The 20,524-nt window shown below is 46.7% G+C and overlaps 1 protein-coding gene across 3 annotated transcripts in view; it reads right to left on the minus strand.

Moving 5' to 3' along the window:
* The window catches only part of ISL2 (ISL LIM homeobox 2), a 119,789-nt gene that overhangs the window by 74,780 nt on the left and 24,485 nt on the right, over window positions 1–20,524 (minus strand). For all 3 annotated transcript variants that reach the window (XM_085643689.1, XM_085643691.1, XM_085643690.1), the window contains exon 4: window positions 16,597–16,880. In XM_085643689.1, coding sequence (XP_085499815.1) covers window positions 16,597–16,880 — 284 coding nt within the window. The remainder of the gene's footprint in view (window positions 1–16,596; window positions 16,881–20,524) is intronic.

The following is a 20,524-nucleotide window of genomic DNA, read 5'->3' on the forward strand; positions in this document are numbered from 1 at the left end:
AACATGTGGGTGCTCTCTCTAGCCTCTTCAGTGGGCTTAGGATCTGCCGGATATAGGGTCTATCTATGCTCAAAAGCCCATATCTCCACGGCTACAGGAAGGTGGAGAGGAGGGCCTCTGCGCAGTGGCGGCTCCACCACTACGGCGGCGGAGCTTCGCTTCACCACTACGGCGGAGGAGCTTCGCTCCACGGCTTTTAGCAGTGGAAATAAAAGAAAAATAAAATCTCGTTGTTATTGCTATTTTATGTGTTTCTACAGCAGCGTTTTTGCAGGACAGGGCTGCTCTGCTCTCAGAACAAGGCCGAGGAGTGGTGAAGACACTGTAAGTGCGCAATGACTGATTGGCTGGTCCGCTCGGTCGGCAAAACAGTCATGCGCACTTTGCATGTTCTCCACCCAAGCTGCATTACAGCCTGGGTGGAGAACATGCCCAGGCTCTCATTCGCTAGCTGAGCGCCGAACCACAGTGCTGAGACCAATCACAATGCTGCACTGCAGCGTTGTGATTGGTCAGGGAAGCCTGGATTTACTTCCTTTTCCTGACAGGGAGGGACCTGGCAAGAAGACGGAGGAGAGATACGGCGATGACAGAGGAGAGACACGGCAAAGAGGTATGTTTTTTTCCATTATTTTTTACAACCTTCCCCCACACCGTGCCGCCACCCCTGATCCATGTCGGCCACCACTGGGCTTTGGTTCCAGGCTTCGCTGATAGTGATGGACGCCTGTGTGTGATAGAAACCACCTCATAACCAGCCCTATCTGTAAACTCAGACCCTGTTACCAATATTCACTTTTAGCTGTTGGGTACAGGTAGCGCCACCAGCGCTCAATTTTGGGCATGGGCACTGATTTTCCTCATAAACCTTTGACCCAGAGCAAGGGAAAGAAACACAACGTGGAAAAGAGAGAGGCGGAAAAAGGTAACAAATGGAGAAAGCGGTACCCTGCAAGAGTGGTTTAAAGGGGAAGGAAGTGTCTAGTGGTAGATAAAGGCCTACGGTAGAATCAAGACTACGCAGCCTTGGTATTTCACATCTCAACATTCAGTAGCACAGGGCACATGCTTCTGGGCAAACATTAATCACTCCTGTTAAAGCTGATTCACACTATAGATGGAGAGTGCTTCACTCAATGTCTCTAATAGAGGGAGCATCCCTCACTACCAGTCCAGCATAGCAACAGAGGGAGCCTCCCTCAATGTCAGTCAAGCCTAGTAACAGAGGGAGCTCCCTCACTGCCCGTCTAGCCTAGCAACAAGGGGAGCCTCCCTCACTACCTATCCACCCTAGCAACAGAGGGAACCTCCCTCGCTGCCCGTCCAGCCTAGCAACAGAGGGAGCCTCCCTCACTACCAGCCCAGCCTAGAAACAGAAGGAGCATCCTTCACTACCAGTTCAGCCTAGCAACAGAGGGAGCCTTCGGAACCGCCTGTCCAGCATAGCAACAGAGGGAGCATCCCTCACTGCCCTTCCAGCCTACCAACCGAGGAAGCATCCCTCACTGCCCGTCCAGCCTAGCAACAGAGAGAGCCTCCCTCACTGCCAGTCCACTCTAGCAACAGAGGGAGCCTCCCTCACTACCAGCCCAGCCTAGCAACAGAAGGAGCATCCTTCACTACCAGTTCAGCCCAGCAACAGAGGGAGCCTACGGAACCGCCTGTCCAGCATAGCAACAGAGGGAGCATCCCGCACTACCCTTCCAGCCTACCAACCGAGGAAGTATCCCGCACTGTCCGTCCAGCCTAGCAACAGATGGATCCTCCATTACTACCCATATAGCCTAGCAACAGAGGAAGCCTCCCCCTAACTGTCCCTCCAGCCTAGCAACAGAGGGAACCTCCCTTACTGCCCGTCCAGCTTAGCAACAGAAGGACCATCCCTCACTGCATATCCAGCCTAGCAACAGAGGGAGCCTCCCTCACTGCCAGTCCACCCTAGCAACAGAGAGAGCTCCCTCACTACGCGTCCAGCCTAGCAACAGAGGTAACCTCCCTCACTACCTATCCAGCCTAGCAAGAGAGGGAGCCTCCCTCACTGCCCGTCCAGCCTATCAGAATAGGGAGCATCCCTCACCGCCCATCCAGCTTAGCAACAGAGGGAGCCTCCTTCACTGCCCGTCCAGCCTAGCAACAGAGGTAACCTCCCTCACTACCTATCCAGCCTAGCAAGAGAGGGAGCCTCCCTCACTGCCCGTTCAGCCTAGCAACAGAGGTAGTCTCCCTCACTACCTGTCCAGCCTTGCAACAGAGAGAGCCTTCCTCACTACCAGTAAAGCCTAGCAATAGAGGGGAGCATCCCGCACTATCAGCACACCCTACCTGAAGAGGAAGCCTCCCTCACTAACCGTTCAGTCTAGGAACAGAGGGAGCCTCCCTCACTACCAGTACAGCCTAGCAACACAGGGAGCCCTCTTACTGCCCATCCAGCATAGCAAAAGAAGAGCTTCCCTCACTACCAGTACAGCAAAGGCTCCCTCCGTTCCCGTTCAGCTTAGCAACAGAGGGAGCCTCCCTCACTATCAGTACAGCCTAGCAACAGAGGGAGCATCTTTCACTGCCAGTCCAGCGTAGCAACAGAGGGAGCATCTCTCTCTATCAGTACAGCCTACCAAAAGAGGAAGCCTCCTGCACTGCCTGCTTAGCATTGCAACAGAAGGAGCCTCACTCCCTACCAGTACATATAACGCTATTCCATTCTCAGGCGTTATAAACCATGGAGTACCCACTGCAGGAATAGCCCACGATACACCCAACTTAGAACCAACAGAATACTTCCTACAGAGTTCACTAGAACAGGTCCTCAAAATCATAAAGAACTGAAGGCCTGAGGGTGCTCCAGGGCCCAAATGCTTGCCAAATGCACTATTCCGGCATGACCCTTTATTCTGGTCTGGTATCCTCACCCCGCTTTTCACATACGTGCTAGCATCCGGCACGATCCTGGCGAGGAAGTATCTTAAATCCCATATACAAATCAGGTTCACGCTCGGACCCGGCTAACTATAGAATGATAGCATTAATTGACGTGGAGGCCAAGATGTATGCTTCGAATCTGCTGGTAGATTTAGAAGACTGGATCAGACGCACAAATTTGATGCCAAACATGCATACCGGCTTTTGGGCTGGAATGGGCACCCTTACTAACATCTCCGCGGTTACACTTTTAGTCAATCAAGCTTATCTAAAATCCTGTACACCTGCTTTATCGATCTTAAAGTGGTGTTTGACAAAGTACCAAGAGCGAAGCTATGGGCCAAAATGCAAAGTTGGGGGCCCCAATTAAACTTCTGGAGGCGATAATCAACCTTTACTCAGATACGTGGGTTCAAATAAGGAAAGGAGACGGGCGCAGTATAACTAACAAGATTCCAACTAAAAACAGGCTAAAATAGGGGTGCGTATTGGCCCCCTGTCTATTCAATATCTACACCGCCGACCTCGAGAAGCATCTCCAACTAGTTCAAACTGACCCCCCAAAAATGGGCAAAACACCAATCCAAAGCCTCCAATATGCAGACGATATTATTCTTCTGGCACAAACACCGATAGGTCTGCAGCGATCGATGACCCAACTAGGAGCTTATACTGCCTCAGCTCAACTAACAATAAATCTTAAGAAAAACAAGGTGCTATGCTCTTCTAAACATCACAAAACAGGGTCAAAAGGCAAATTCATCTAGAAATTAGATGACAAACCAATATCCCAGGTGAATTTGTACAAATACCTAGGGTTTCAACTCGATCACAACCTTAACTTTAAGCGACACCTGGACCAAGGGAAAATGAAAGAAAAACATCTCCTCTACGGCCTTAAAATCCTAGAGAGGATGAACGACAGGGGTTCAAAACGTGGGACCTTATTGGCATCTCCCAGCTAGGGGATGTATGGGCCAGGGGCCATATGTTGTCCTTTCAGGAGCTCCAACCCACTACTCCTTACATTTGTCCCAGTTTTATAAATATTTTCAGTTGAGACATGCCCTCCACACACATACTATGGATGAGACGAGGCTCCCCGAACATAGACCCACTGAGGCTCAGACGTTGCTGGGAGACTTGGGTGGGGGGGGTTTCCCGCATTTATCGCACCCTAGTTAACAACACCCCCACATCCCTAGATCGATTGAGGGGTCAATGGGTGGATTGAGTGGGCCCCTTGATGAGGTGGATTGGCGTGATGCCCTCATGGCCCCCAGAACAGACACCGTCTCCGCTAAACTCAAGCTGATTCAGCTCTACTACTTACACGCTGAGTACCTCACCCCCTTACGCCTGTATCGAGCGGGTTTGCGCCCAGATGCGTCATGTGCGAGATGTAACCAAGCACCGGCCGACTTCCTCCACATGGTTTGGTTGTGCCCTCGCTTAGGACAGTTCTGGGGATCTATTGAAGTGGAGCTAATGGAGGTACTGGGCTGGGAGGTCTCCCATGATCCACGTCACTCTTTGCTGGGGATCACCGATGGGCTGGACGGATCCAGGAGTGATACTTTTTTTAATATAGCTATGATGGTGGCCAAGCAGGACATAGCGGCGGCCTGGAAAAGCCCTGACCCACCAGCCCTGGAGAGGTGGCGTAGAGGGGTGGATTGGTGCGCAACCCAAGAGAGAGCCCTTTATAAAGCCATGGGGTACGTCAAGAAATACCGCAGAGTGTGACGGAAGTGGTTGGGGAATGTGGAGGGTCTTGATTAACTTGGTTCCAGATCCTGTCTATGTAATTTTTATGGGGTTCGTGATTTGGAGGTTATGTCGCTTTTGTGAATGGATTCAACTTCGTGATTGCCGTGTTTTTGGCTGAGTTGTTTTATGTGTTGTAAAATCAATAAAAATGTGCTTATCAAAAAAAATCCTAGAGAGGAAGCTAAAAGGCTGCTCAACTAGTCACCTGCTGAAGGTAATCACAGCAAAATTCATACCATCTATATCGTACGGGTCGGAAATCATGAACACAAAAGATGCTGCCGCATTAAACCAAGCCCAATCGAGTTTCAAGAGTCTGTTTTTAATCCCCCAGTGTATCTCTCAGGCACAAATTGATTGGAATATGGGCTTAAAAAACAGAAACCAGCCAGACAATGGGCGGTGGTCAAATATCACTGGCGGATGAGGCAAGCAGAAGTCAATACTTTAGCCCACTTCTGCTGGGAAGAAATTGAAAAGCAAGCGAGGCTAAATAACTCCATCATCATTGTTTTAAAGGAATCACTCGCGGACCTACAGCTCAAGGAGGCTTGGTATACAACTACCTCCTACTCTAGGTTAAAAAATGAGGTGGATAGTGCAACTAAACGAATCTCGTTGTTAATGGACAAAACTGCCTTCTCCAAGAAAAATCATGCATGGGCAGTGATTCAATCTTACCAGATGCTGAAACCCCAACCGTATTTGTCTGAACACTTCTCACATCATAAAAAGCACCATTTGACGCTGTTGCGGCTGGGGTCATTCCCCACAAAGGATTTGATCCCGAAATGGAAGTGTATATGGCCGACAAAAGAATGCCGCTTGTGCGGAATAGGAGAAGAGACATTATTACACCTCCTATGCATCTGTCCCTCGTTAATAGAAACTCGAAAAATAGTCCTTCATGAGATCTTTAAGAAAAATCAATTAAGGTCATGCAGAGCTGCAGTCATACAATGCCTTAGAGGCCTGTCAATACGACTGTATTGCAGAGCCATTACGTTTGAGAAAATGGCAGTCAAAGAACTAGACAAAAAAAATGAATTTACTTGAGTGGCTTTGACAAGACTACCTGGACATTCTTCATCTGGACTGGCACTATTCTCTGATTGTTCCTCATTAAACCGCCCTGTATCTTTTATAAATTGCACTGATTACAAATTTAATATTTCTTATTTTAACCATTGATGACGATTGAGTATATGACCGCACTGTGTTTTTTATCTTTTTGTACCTCACAAACCCCTATTTTAAATAATTTTGTATTATGTGCTTTTTCAATTTTTTTGCGATTTTTAATTAAATCAAATAAAAGTATTATTGACTTGACTACCAGTACAGCCTAGCAACAGAGTGAGCATCCCTCACTACCAGTACACAGGGCCGGACTGGCCATAGCGAGCACCGGGAGTTCCCCAGTGGGCCGCCAGAGTGACAGAAACCACCTCATACCCCGTCGGTTTTGAACCCCTGGGGGACTATTTTTGTTACCGGGGGCCACAATATCGGCCCCCTGTAACAAAATCGCCCGAAACCGGCCCTAGCAAACAGCTTGGCTGCACCCCCCTCCACCCCAGGGGGGCCGAGTAGTTTGCCAGAACCAGTTTTGGTTCCCAGTCCGGCCCTGCCATTACATCCTACCAGAAGAGGAAGGCTCCCTCACTGCCCTTCCAGTTTAGCAACAGCAGGGGCCTCCCTCACTGCCAGTCCAACCAAGCAACAGAGAGAGCCAACCTACTGCCCATTCGGCCTAACTACAGAGAGAGCCTCCCTCATCATACTACCTATGCACAGCAAACAGAGCCTCCCTCACTGTCAGTCTATTCTAGCAACAAAGGCAACCTCTCTCTCTGCCACTCTAGCTTAAGAACAGAGAAAGCCTCCCTCACTGCCTATCCAGCCTAGCAACAGAGAGCTCCTCCCTCAATGCCCGTCCAGCCTAGCAACAGAGAGCGCCTCCCTCACTGCCCACCCAGCATAGCAACGGAGAGCGCCTCCCTCACTGCCTGTCCAGCCTAGCAACAGAGAGCGCTTCCCTCACTGCCCACCCAGCATAGCAACGGATAGCCCCTCCCTCACTGCCCATCCAGCCTAGCAACAGAGAGCGCCTCCCTCACTGTCCACCCAGCATAGCAACGGAGAGCGCCTCCCTTGCTGCCCGTCCAGCCTTACAGAAAGCCTCCCTTGCTGCCCGTCCAGTCTAGCAACAGAGGGAGCCTTCCTCACTATCATTCCTGCATAGAAATAGCAGGAGCGCCTCACTGTCAGTGCAACCATACAACAGTGGGGGCAATCCAACCTATCAGGAAACCTCCCTCACTGCTGGCTCAATCTAAGAACAGAGGCAGCCTCATTCACTGGCATACCAGTTTAAGAAAACAAGCATTTACAATGCAATGGTCTCGGCAGTGTTAAAGTTAGAGCTATTGGCACTGCTCATGACATTATTTTTGTTTATGTTTTTATTTTTAAAACATTTAAAGAAACGCCATTGTTATTTACAATGTCAATAGCTTAATCTATCTCAAATGCGAGACCTATTGCATTTGCACCCACACACAGAGCCACACACACAAAGCCACCAACAAACACAGAGCCACCTACACAGAGCTATTCCCATAGAGCAACCCAGACAATAGTCAGAATGGCGATGCAGGGGCTCTAGAAGGGGTGAAAAACCAACAAAGCCCCATTAACAACCGAATGGTCTTTTAAACACCTGTGAAGTACTGGCACCCCACTGTGAAGCACCCCCCCCCCCCAAGCACAGATATACATACTCCACACATCACAACAAGAGCAGTGACAACAAGACGGGCATGCTCCCGTGCACGAAAGTAAACCCTGCAGCCTGCACTCTCACTCTTGGCGCTTTAAATAGTGCACCATTCCATTAGCTGAAGTCGCAACCTATGCAGGGGACAAAAACCCCTCCCCCCGCACATCACTTCTTCCCACCCACAAACACCGCACACGTCGAGAAAAAGATGGTCCACAGACCACATCACTGCTTGTGAATAGGAGAAAACCTGAGCTTAAAGCTGGATTTTTTTTTAAAAACATTATGATCCTGGGCAATTCACTTAATGTTCGGCGCCGCTGTTCGTGTGTGTACCAACATAATCTTTTAAACACAGCCTGTACACCAGGACTAGGCGCTATGCAGCACATGCCCAGACCCTTCCCAATTACCTCCAGTTAGGGATAGACCAACAGAGAGAGAGAGAGAGGGGGAGGGAGAGAGCACCAATGCTGGGGGCATAGAGAAAGAGGCAGTAACATTAACAAGGGGTCAGTGACACAAACTGGCCCAAGAAACAGTGAGACACACAAAAGATCAGGAATTCACAAGCATGGACGCTGGAGAGGACTGACACAGGACACAGGATACAGACGTATGGTCAAAGCACTCGCACCCCCTCATATGTTTCCAGAGACAGAACTGTGCATTATTTAAATAGGGACCAAAACGATGTTAGTTTATAGTTCTTCCACCAAAACCCATCCACTGCTGCCAAGGCGGCAGCGATGGGCGGTCCGGCCAGCGCTGTACGAATGGGGTTGGTGGCTGCAACAGGATGGGCTCGAATACTGCGGTCCCGAAGCCGGACTCTGCCCCTGAACACAGGGGGTCGCGAACCCGCAAATAATTTTTAATTTCCCGCTGCTAAGGCTCCCGGCATCGCACCCCCAGCGCCCCCCTCCGTGGACCTGAGGCAAAGAATGCTGTGGTGACCTACCCGACATCCAGTTGAGGACGGCAGCCGGGATCAGACCCTCAGCATCGGGTTGTGGCGTGAGGATCAGCGGGACAAGGAGCGGCATCAGCAAGGGCTGCAGGAGCAGCGGGCTTCACTTTTGCACCTTTTTTCGAAGGTGGGCTGCGAAGGACGATTGGCGCGTGGACGTGGGGCAGCGTGACCGGAGCCTCCACCCCCGCCTGTGCCACGGATCGAAGCAGTGAGCTGGGTCTCATCTCGCCATTCCCGGTGGTAATAGGGATAAAACGGGGGCAGCGTAGCGAAAGCCTTCACCCCCACCCAGCAGAACAGCAGAAGCGTGCACTGTGGCTGCACTGCAGAGACAACGGCGCCATTAAAAATAAAACAAGTAAAGAGGAACAAGCCGAGGGCACCGGAAGACACCACTGCCTTTCTCCGAGGCAGAGCAGAAATGCCTCGGAGAAACGCAGCGGCATTTTCGGATTCGGGGGCGTGTTTGTCTTTTCTCTCCTCCAGCCATTGGCTGGTGGAGAGAATGAGACTTCTTGCAAAAAACACACCCCCCGATCCGAAAAGGACGGGGCCTAATCGGAATGACTGACCTCTTCTCCAATGGCTGGCCAGCATTCAAGAGGCCAGCCAATGGAGAACAGGGGGGAAGAGGGGTGGGTTCAAGCCCCTCTTCTCCAAGTCATTAAATCTCGGAGCTAGACTGCGCAAGCGCAGCCTTCGCAGCCGAGACCTAAAAAGGAGCCTCCTCCAGTGCAAGCCCAACCAAGCAATAGACCGATTACTGCATGTCCTACTTAACAGGAAGCCTCCCTCACTATTAGTTCAATGGAGCAACAAGGGAAACCTCCCTCACTGTCAATCTACCCAAGCAACAAAGGCAGCCCCCGCACTGCCACTCCAGTTCAAGAACGAAGGAGCCTCCCTCACTGCTAGTGCAGCCAAGCAATAGAGGGCCTACTGCCTATCCAACCATTTAATAGGAAGCCACCCTCACTGTCGACTAAACCTAAAAACGGAGGAAGCCTCCTTCACTGCTCGACCAGCCTAGCAACAGAGGGGGCCTCCCTGTCTGCCAGTTCAACTTAACAGAGAGAGTATCCTCCTCTGTCACCTCAGACTAGCAAAAGCGGGTGTCTCTCTCACTATCAGTCCTACCTGGGACAGAGGCAGCTTCCCTCACTGCCAGTCCTACCTAGTAACAGAGTGCTTAATTTGAGCCAGTGGTTGCAGGTGTTCCCCACTAACACTTAGTTTCGGGGACCAGAGCTTATTCTTTCTCATTAGACTTTGACCCAGAGCAAGAGATAGAAAAATACACAACGGGGAAAGAAAGAGGAAGAAAGAAATGATAAACAGTGGGAAAAGATAAAAGCAGAGAAGAAAAATAACCTGCAAAAGTGTGATAAAGGACAAGGGAGTGTCTGGTGGTGGATGAAAGAGGCATGAGGTGACATCAAGATTATGCAGCCTTCGTGTTCAGCACCAACGATATTTGTAGCACCAGCGGTGGCCTTCTGAACAAATCCTTGGGCCCTGGCATTTATTGTTTTACAAATTAGGCACTGGTTTACATAGCCTCCCTTACTGGCAGTCTAACTTAACAACAGAGAGTACTTCCCTCATTGTAGATCTGGCCTAATCCTGGCCGAAGAGAATCCTGCCTCTGTAGCCTCAAATCCTGGCTATGAAACCTGCATCACATGATCTTTGCTGGTTTAGGACTTCCTTCCTTCTGTCACCAGACCTTTTACCCTTTATTATTTATTATTTAATTAGAATTGGAGCTACGTTTGAGTGTTTTTCCCATTACTGAGCCAAAGGCAAAGCAACGTGTATTTTTAATCCTAAGTACTCGTGCTATTTAATACCTCCCACCCCCATTTCATAAACCTAGCATTCTTCTTAGGAGAGATGTCTTCATGTTCAAATCTGTCCATTTTCTGCAATGCTTATCATGCTTGAATGTGGTCATTGGTTAAGTAAATTCATACATAATGGTGCAATTATTGTTTTGTTTAGCCAGTTGAAGGCCTCATAACATGCTTTCTCCAAGATGTCACCTAGGCATATCTAATTCTATGATGGCCTTGTGATTTCCAGGATGTCATAATGGCTATTCACTTTCATGATGTCACATTCGTTCTTCCACCTCAATGATGGCTTGGAATCTAAAGTATCTTTTTCATGTCACATCAGCCCTTCTTCTTCAATGTCATGACAGTTAATCCGTTGATTTGAGGCAATTACCACCCATCTGTTTTCACAATGCCCTGACTGCCATCAAATTTCCACCAAATCACGATAGTCCTTCCATTCAATGATGTCATTGTGGCACCCATGTCTTTATGGATCTATGACAGCCCATGTAATTCAGTACTGTCTCCTTATATTCCTTTGGTATTACGATGGCCCATCATCTTCACAATGGCATTTTGGTCTTCCCATATCCATGATGTCACTAAAGTCCTTTCTTTCCATGATGTCACAGTGGTCCTCCCGCTTTCATTTGTCAGGGTACTCCTTTCATTTCTATTATGACAGGGTGGTTCTCCCCTCTGATGCTAAGATGGCCTATCTTATAACATACCCCCCAGTGCTCCTTCCATGATGTCATGGTGGGCCTTTCAATGCATGATGTTACAGTCATCCTCACGTCTACATTTTTAACGGGGGCACTTCCATTTTTGAGATGTCCCAACAATCCTTCCATTTTCATTGTGGCCCTTCTGTTTTTCATGATGTCACTATGATCTTTCTATATCCAAGCTACCACAGTGGTGCTTTCATTTACATGACACCATGCAAGTGTATTCATGGTGTCATGGCGGTCCTTCCATTCATATGTTCTGGGTTCAGAGTGGCCCTTCCATTTCATGATGTAAAAGTGGCCCTAGTGTCACGGAAGTCCTTCCATTCCCATTGTATAATGGGAGTCCTTTCATCTCCATGAAGTCACAGTGGTCCTGCTCTTTTCCTGGAGTCGTAATGGTCTTTCCATTTTCATTGTACCAGGTACGTCCTTCAGTCTTCATGGTATTCCAGATGTTTGACTGTGTCTGTGACGTCATAATGGGTTTTCCTTGCTGATGATGTTATGGTGATCTGTCCTTCCTGTGGTTTAACACTGGATCCTTTCATCTCCATGCCTCAAGGCCCCTTCGTTTCCACTGTGTCATGGAGGTCCTTCCATCTTCATGATGTCACAGTGATCCTTCCATAATCATGTTGTCATATTGGTGCTTCAACTTCTGTGATGTCATATATGTCTATTCTTGATATCATAGTGTCCTTCTTTTTACACAGTGTCATGGTGGTCACAACGGCCTTCCATGTCCATTGTGTGACAAAAGTCCTTCCACTTCCCTGATATCACAGCGATCTTGTCATGGTGATGTGGGTTAAAGCCAATGTCATATGGTATGTTACGGTGCTCCCATGGTGACTGATTTTCCTTTGTACCACTTGGTACTTGGTAGCAGTGGTCCCATAATGAAGATGTTTCCTTGGTATTTCTGGTTTCTTGGCCCTGCTTCCATGGTGATCCTATATCCATGGTGTCACAGAGGCCATGTTTTGTTGGTGACTGTGGTTCCCTGGTAGGAAGGTTGTGAAGTTTCCGTGGTGTTATGTTGGTAATTTCTAATGGGTTATGATGGTCCTTCTATTTCCAGAGTGAAACTAAGCGCAATTGATCATAATTTGTATCATCAAATCTAGTGACTGTGCTCTGGGTGGCCATCACTCAAACAGACTAATGTCACTGTCCAAAAGAGTCCTTCATCATACGGCTGAGCAGCATGAAGTGGTGACCAATGGACCCATTTGGAGCCTCTGGATATCATATAATATGTCCTTGTCACATGCACCAACTTGGGGTCTGGATGAAGTCCTTCATATGAGCCTGACACATTGAGACTAGGATGTTTTTCAGCTGAAAATACTAATATATCCATCATGTTAATGGCTTGTTCGATGAAATCACATGTTCAGCTCAAGAAAAAACTGAGGCCTAGATTAAGTAGCACTCGCACAGCCTAAAGCAGTGTGACAATCAACCATGCGGCACTGCACGAATGAGAAAAAAATGATCTGCTCCAAATTTAGCCAGAGCTGTGTGGCAAAGATAGCATTGATCCTGCTGGCACTAACAAGCTGTGCTGTCATGATGCTGTACATTGTGCTATGGTGGAAAGGGAACCCTGCAGTGCCTTACATGACATCTGTAGTTGAGATACTGTCTCCAGAAGAAATGTCAACAGTAAGACAACCGCCCAATGGTAAGCCGCGTGAAATGTGTAATTTCAAGTCAAAATATGACACAGTCTTCCACTTGCTCTTTGTTTGATCCTGGTTTCATTTGTCGTTAGGGATTCACGCACAGCCAGGTCACACTACTTTAGTGGATACAACTAGCATGAAACACTAACTGGGTATTTGCACTGTTTGGGCCCCGTTATGCCCCATTTAAATAGATTACAGCTCGAATTGCGCTCATAACGCAAAACCGATTTTGGGGTAAATGTTCGGTGCAAACTATCTTTTTTGCCTGATGGTTAGTTGGTGCCGCTGTTTGTGCCGCTTTGCAGTGCCGTGAATAGGTGCAAACCTATTGCAAATAGGGGCACCAATTTTAAAATGGAAGGAAGTGCGGGTTGTGGGGTTAAAAATACATCTACAATGGGAGACAGTTGGATCCGACTAAATGGAAGATTTAGTGCTGAAACAAAGATGTCCACAGGGGCACGGATGTTGTGCCAGATAAATGCCCTGGATGGCAATTTCCTCTCTGTTGGTATACACCTGCACAGAAATAGGGTGTTCTGATGGAAGAATTCTAGCCTTAAGGTTAATCAGAATGTGACACATTCTTCTCAATGTTCAACACTGCAAATCTGGGATAAAAGCATCGTCTACTGGAGTCTTTATTCTCCCCAACAGGGTTGATGCCTAAATATATCTTTAGAAATATGACATCACGCAAGAGCCACATGCCTTTAAGGAAACTGGTCAAATCTGCTACTTCTCAATCGATCCAGCGTGTCTACAGTAGACGATGATTAGAACATTTTTATTTTCAATGGTTGATACTCTAGAAAATCTGCTGTCTTGTTCTAGCAGTGGAGACAGATTAAAAAAACAAATTCATCTTAAGAGGCCACACTGGTAATAAAAACTATGTCTGGCTCTGGCATGTTATAAATGTTGCACCACATTAAGTTACATCTATCTCCATATTCTGTCCAGAAAATCTCCTTTTTCCTCTGAGCTGCCGACATATTTCACTGATCCATCCTGGAATTCTTAATTCAATCACCCACACAATTTGCATGAAAGAGTGTGTGTATTTAGAAAAAAAAATCATAAGTCAAGGTTCATCATGTGTCGACACAGTGCAATTTTTATGAGCGCTAACGGTTTCTGTCCCGTGACTCAATGAACGCCTTGCGTTCTTGCCCGATAAACAAAGTCCTGTACTTCCTTCTGCCTACCTCAGATTAGTGACGCACATCTTGCCCCCAAAACCAGATTGACCAATGGCTGAATGACACAATTGGCTCTCAATCACCTCCAGAAGACCTCAAGCTTACCTAATTAACAATTCCTTTCATCTGACGTCGAGCATGTATGACTCTGAGTGCGCTGTCTTCAAAAGAAAATTTACCTGACAATAAATGCCATAAACTCTCTGTATATGATGGAAGCCTGCCTGGCACTAACAGCCTCGATGTTTCCAAGGTCCTTATTCCCGTCAGCCACTAACCGCTCCCACTCATCACCATGAACTCAAACCTGCCTGATGCTAACTGCTCCCAATTATCTCTATGAACTCAAACCTGCCTGATGCTCACTGCTCCCACTCATCTCCATGAACTCAAACCTGCCTGATGCTAACTGCTCCGTATCATCTCCATGAACAAAGCCCTATCTGCCTGATGCTCAGTGCTCCCAATCATCTCTATGAACTCAAACCAGCCTGATGCTAAGTGTTCCCAATCATCTCCATGAACTCAAACCTTCCTGATGCTCACTGCTCCCAATCATCTCCATGAACTCAAACCTGCCTGATGCTAACTGCTCCCAATCATCTCCATGAACAAAGCCCTATCTGCCTGATGCTCTGTGCTACCAATCATCTCCATGAACTCAAACCAGCCTGATGCTAAGTGCTCCCAATCATCTCTATGAACTCAAACCAGCCTGATGCTAAGTGTTCCCAATCATCTCCATGAACTCAAACCTTCCTGATGCTCAGTGCTCCCAATCATCTCTATGAACTCAAACCAGCCTGATGCTAAGTGTTCCCAATCATCTCCATGAACTCAAACCTTCCTGATGCTCACTGCTCCCAATCATCTCCATGAACTCAAACCTGCCTGATGCTAACTGCTCCCAATCATCTCCATGAACAAAGCCCTATCTGCCTGATGCTCTGTGCTCCCAATCATCTCCATGAACTCAAACCAGCCTGATGCTAAGTGTTCCCAATCATCTCCATGAACTCAAACCTTCCTGATGCTAGGTGCTCCCAATCATCTCCATGAACAAAGCCCTATCTGCCTGATGCTCAGTGCTCCCAATCATCTCCATGAACTCAAACCAGCCTGATGCTAAGTGTTCCCAATCATCTCCATGAACTCAAACCTTCCTGACGTTAGGTGCTCCCAATCATCTCCATGAACAAAGCCCTATCTGCCTGATGCTCAGTGCTCCCAATCATCTCCATGAACTCAAACCTGCCTGATGCTAAGTGTTCCTAATCATCTCCATGAACTCAAACCTTCCTGACGTTAGGTGCTCCCAATCATCTCCATGAACAAAGCCCTATCTGCCTGATGCTAAGTGTTCCCAATCATCTCCATGAACTTAAACCTTCCTGATGCTAGGTGCTCTCAATCACTTCCATGAACAAAACCCTACCTGCATGATGCTCACTGCTCCCAAACATCTCAATGAACTCAAACCTACCTGATGCTAAGTGCTCCCACTCATCTCCATGAACAAAGCCATACCTGACGGATGCTAGCTGCTCCCAATCATCTCCATGAACACAGCCCTACCTGCATGATGCTCACTGCTCCCAATCATCTCCATGAACTCAAACCTTCCTGATGCTAGGTGCTCTCAATCATCTCAATGAACAAAGCCCTACCTGCCTGATGCTAACTGCTCACAAACATCTCCATGAACAAAGTCCTATCTGCCTGATGCTCAGTACTCCCAATCACCTCCATAAACTCAAACCTGCCTGATGCTAGGTGTTCCCAATCACCTCCATGAACTAAACCCTGCCTGATGCTAACTGCTCCTAATCATCTCCTTGAACAAAGCCCTACGAGCCTGATGATAACTGCTCACAAACATTTCTAAGGCCTCAAACATGTGGTCAAGGAGATGATTGGGAACTGCTCCTAATGTTCTCCATGATCTCAATCTTAGATGACACTAGCCATTCACAGTCATCTCCATGAACTCAAACCTGCCTGATTCCACTGCCTCAATGTTCTCCAAGACCTCAATTGTACCTAATATTAGCTATTCTCAATTGTCTCCATGCCCTCAAACATGTGTAAAGCTAATGGTCCTCAAGGTTCTCCATGAGCTCAGTCTTAGTTGATACTGGCCACTCCCAGTCATCTCCATGACCTCAACCCTGCCTCATTCGCGCTGCCCTAAATGTTCACCACAACCAAATCCTGCCTGACACTAACTTTGCTCAATCTTCTCTATATAAACTCAATCCTACCGCTACTATCTTGATATCCATTAGTCCCATCAAATGTTTGGTGCAAAGTCTTCTTTGAATGGCCTCCACCTTGTCAAGTAATGTTTGCCTCCAGCCTGACCGTGTTCCTGTCCAGCGCATCTTGCTTCAGCTGTTTTTAGATGACCTTACGTCTATCAAATATTACTGTTTTTAATGATCTATACATAAATTCGGTGCTTCTCGGAAGCTCTTGCAATCAATCACCTCAATTTGACTTCAATTTAGCCAAGTACATTTTTCCCTTAATTACCTCCATGAGACCTAAGACTTGATCAGTATTTCTTACCCTCAATCATTTCCAAACACCTTCCCCACTATGTATTTGCACTCAGTCAGCTCCACAGGAGACCAATATTGGGTGGCAAGCGTTGCCCCATGCACCAATGTCGGCCTTGAGACCCAGCTTACCGTCTTGTCGCTGTGCTGCTGCTGCTGGAGCTGCTTCATGAGGATGGTCTTCTTCTTGTCCTTGCAGCGCTTGTTCTGGAACCAGACACGGATGACCCGGGGGCTGAGACCGGTCATCTCCACCAGCTGCTCCTTCATAAGTGCATCAGGCCGAGGGTTGGCAGCGTAGCAGGTGCGCAATGTGTGTAGCTGCTTCTCGTTCAGCACTGTCCGCACACGTGTGGTCTTCTCTGCCTGCTTGTGGACGTGCGGCCGTAAGGAGGGCTGTCGGCCTGACACTGAGTCTACAATTGTCCATACAGAGGCAAGACAAAAAGAAGAGCAAGAGGGGATTCAGAAGAAAACACTAACACAGTAAGAGATCCTAATGTTATCACCCTATGAACTGAGCACAATGAGGTTTCACCAATTTAAGATCATTATTTTATGAATCATAAAGTTCTGTATTGGGCAAAACAGCCACTTCTGACACAGGAGGACTGTAACTATTTGTAGGACCAGGACACAAGCCTTTGCATATCAGTAATGTAATTTCCATCTCTCTCAACATATGTGTGGAATGTAGTGCTTGCCCTAAAAATGTAAGATCTTGATTACACAAGCACAAGTATGTTTTAGACAATATGATTAATAATTACACAAGCTGACACTGTAGTCAGTGCATAGACATGTAAACAAAGTTTTAATTTAGCAAAAACATGGTTTCTTTTGTTATTTCATATTGATAATCTGGGTCTGGTGCTAGGTACAGGGAGTTTCGGGTTGTGCCATGCCATTGCAGCCAAAGTGACATTTTTCCTTGGGACACTCTGGGAAACATGTGGCTGCTTAGATGGCCATGCTGCTGATTCACTAGGCTGCTGCATAGATTTTCCTTGCTATAGAACTGACCAAGGCCTCAACCAAAGAAGAACTGGAGACAAGTCTGTGGGTTTTCTTGGATTCCATGTACACAATGCTTTTACTTGCTAGTGTAAAAATGCCACCTTAGATAATGATTTTATTTTTGGGAACATTGATCAGAAAACTGTGATGAATAACCTGGAAAAGTAGGCAGGATTCGTTGAAAATGTCACCTGCTTCTAAGGGTTATCCTTAGAGGGATACCGAAAGCCTGCATTGAATCTCAGCTCATTCTGGGAAATCAACTTCCACCTATTTAGGGCAGATATTTTAAAATTTATTGACATTAAATCTACTTTGGATTGGCTCTCTGAGCACCCTGATAACCAACATTTCACCAATATTCAAAAAGACCTCTATGAGTAGGCAAACAAGGAAAACTACTAGAGAAATTATGCGTTCCGCATAAAATTCTATACACCCCACAACCCTGTGATCCTTCGTCAAGGGAGCACATCCCAGAATATGATCATAAGCATTGAGTGTGAGGGTAGAAATGCTTCTTGAGGAACCTCAACTTAGAAACACCAACCAATCCAAGTGGAAACGCAGCTAGCAGGATAAAGCTTGTAATGATACCGCCTGTCCACCAGGCACTGATTTCCGAAAAACAGCTGGTAGCCTTTGCCCGCGGACACCTGATCTTTTGACAAATTAGTTTAGATAAACTGAAATTCTGCACTCACTCTCACTCCATCTTTTCTCATTTAATAGTAGCCTTTTTGTTTTTGGCTTAACAGTCGCTATGACCTCACTTCCTCCTTCACATGGCTGGGTAACCACAGCTTGAAATTGTTAGTTATCAAAATATATGTTGTCCGTAAGAAAAAAATAGGTTTGCCAGCACTGTGGTATGTGGTTTCTATTTATATTGTTGCCTACAACTGAACAGTGCAATAAGCAAAGTTGATATTTTGATAGGTCAAATATTTGTTGATTCAGCATTTCACATATTTTATTAACTTAAACCCTGTTTGCAGGGTACTTTAGGGCTTGAACTTCTCAAATCACTGCGGTATCACAATGAGTTTAAATGAGTAACATGTTTGGTTCCAAATGCCTTCAGTTGAGTGAACACTTGGGAGGTCTGCCTGTGTTCTTTAGGCTACAGCTGAAAAGAGCAAGTCCATAGTTTGGAAACAGTTATAGCATGAATGACTCTCTACCCAGCCATCTCAGCCATGGAACTGTGAATGGGAATATGCAGCATGGACCTGAGGTGTTTTGAATCGTACTTGACCAACCAATCCCAGCAAATAAAACTGGCTACATCCATTTGACCCTTTCCCCAGTCCAATCTACAAGGAGTTCCCCGAGGACCTATTCTGTCCCCAGCGCTCTGTACATGGTGCCCTTCTGCTTCCTCCTGAAGCATTCAAACCTCTCCTTTCACCTCTATGCTGAGGACAAGCAGCTTTACCCGAGAGGCACTTTTCCAGAGGACATTGCGGACTCGGCATCACCCAGTCCTGGATGTCACCTCATCACCTGAAACTGAAGTCCCTGAATACTGCCTGCCTCATTTCTCCCCTGAAAGCTTGGGTGGGTGCAACAAACATGCTGGACTGCAAGCCTTCTGTTGTTGAAACTGATAAATCATCAGACCTCAACCTCCAGAAAAAACACAAAATGACTGTCCACATTAAGGCCCGACTAAAAGCGCACATTACCAAATCAAACTTCTTTAGGAGGAATTAGGAGATGACTTCAAAGCAGAGGTACCAGCACTTGCCCTCTCTTAGAGCATAACATCCCTCTTGGCAGAATCTTGGCTTGAACCCATAAAAGCAGCCTTTAACATTGCACCTCATCTGATGTCTGGCACCAGAAGATCTGACCACATTACTCCAATACTGTTTTTACTGAACTGCCTTCCCATTTATGTAATACGTTTATTCACACTAGCTTGCATTGTCCGTGAGCCTATGCAGAAGGGCTATGCCAAACATCTAGCCTGCAAATTGGTCATCACAAGTGACTCAAATTCACTCCGAAATGTAGACTCTCGCCTCCTGGAAGCACCAGCCGTCAAGAAAGGAAGAACTTTAAATCAGGTTTTTTCACGGAGGGGGACCAAGAGTCTGGAATTCTGAACCACCGCTATAAGAAGATCCCTTCGGATAGCACCTCCGAGAGAGACCTGAACGCCTGGCTCTACCAATGGCACTTCCAACTTGGAATGTCTGGAGGCTAATGTGTCCACACGAGTGCTGATGAAATGGCTAAAGGTTTCTCTAACAGAGATTTATTTATTTTATATAGAGGTACTTTAAGGATGTAAACTCTGTATTGACGCGTGGCTCCCCTGTTTCAAATCTTAAGGAAACCTTTCTCTTGGCCACTTAGCATATGGAACCTGGGGTTTAGAGAAAATTGTGACCGTTCTATGGAGATATGTCTTCTTTTTAGTTGCTGACTTTGACATTCTAATTCATACTCTTGTTTATACTTTTGCTAACTGTAAAGTTCTATGCTGCTCTGCTAGGTGTGGTTTGCATGATAAATAAACAATATATAGAAAGAAACTACGACTGACTCCTAGTTTCGCACTTCAATCCCAATGTACCAAAATTATATTCAGCTCCTGTGCACAAATCTTCCGGAGTTCGCCGTAGAACAAATCCACTGAGAGCCAGATGAAGAAGATAGAAACAAAAAAGGAAGGTGCACCAGCAAAAAAGTCCAAATTCGAAATGAAGTCCTTAGTATTTATTTTATTCTTGTAGTACAAAAAGATAAAACTCAGCCAACGCGTTTCGTTCTACACAAGAACTTCTTCAGGGCAAAAAAGAATCTTTGTAGCCATCTGCAGTGAGAATTCAATGATAACAGTCCCATGTGCATAAGAAAATTCTAAGTTTGATAATCCGAGAGAAAGGAGATGTTCATCATGAAGTAAATATAAACACGACAAATACATCTGGGGAAGTGTCCCTTAAATATTTCATTGGGTCACTCCATAATAAGAGTACAATGACCCACAGATAAGGTTCCAAGAATCTTGGAAGTCCTGCAGCACTTGATG

This window comes from Triturus cristatus, chromosome 3_1 (assembly GCF_964204655.1).
Source record: "Triturus cristatus chromosome 3_1, aTriCri1.1, whole genome shotgun sequence".
Taxonomy (NCBI): Eukaryota; Metazoa; Chordata; class Amphibia; order Caudata; family Salamandridae; genus Triturus; species Triturus cristatus.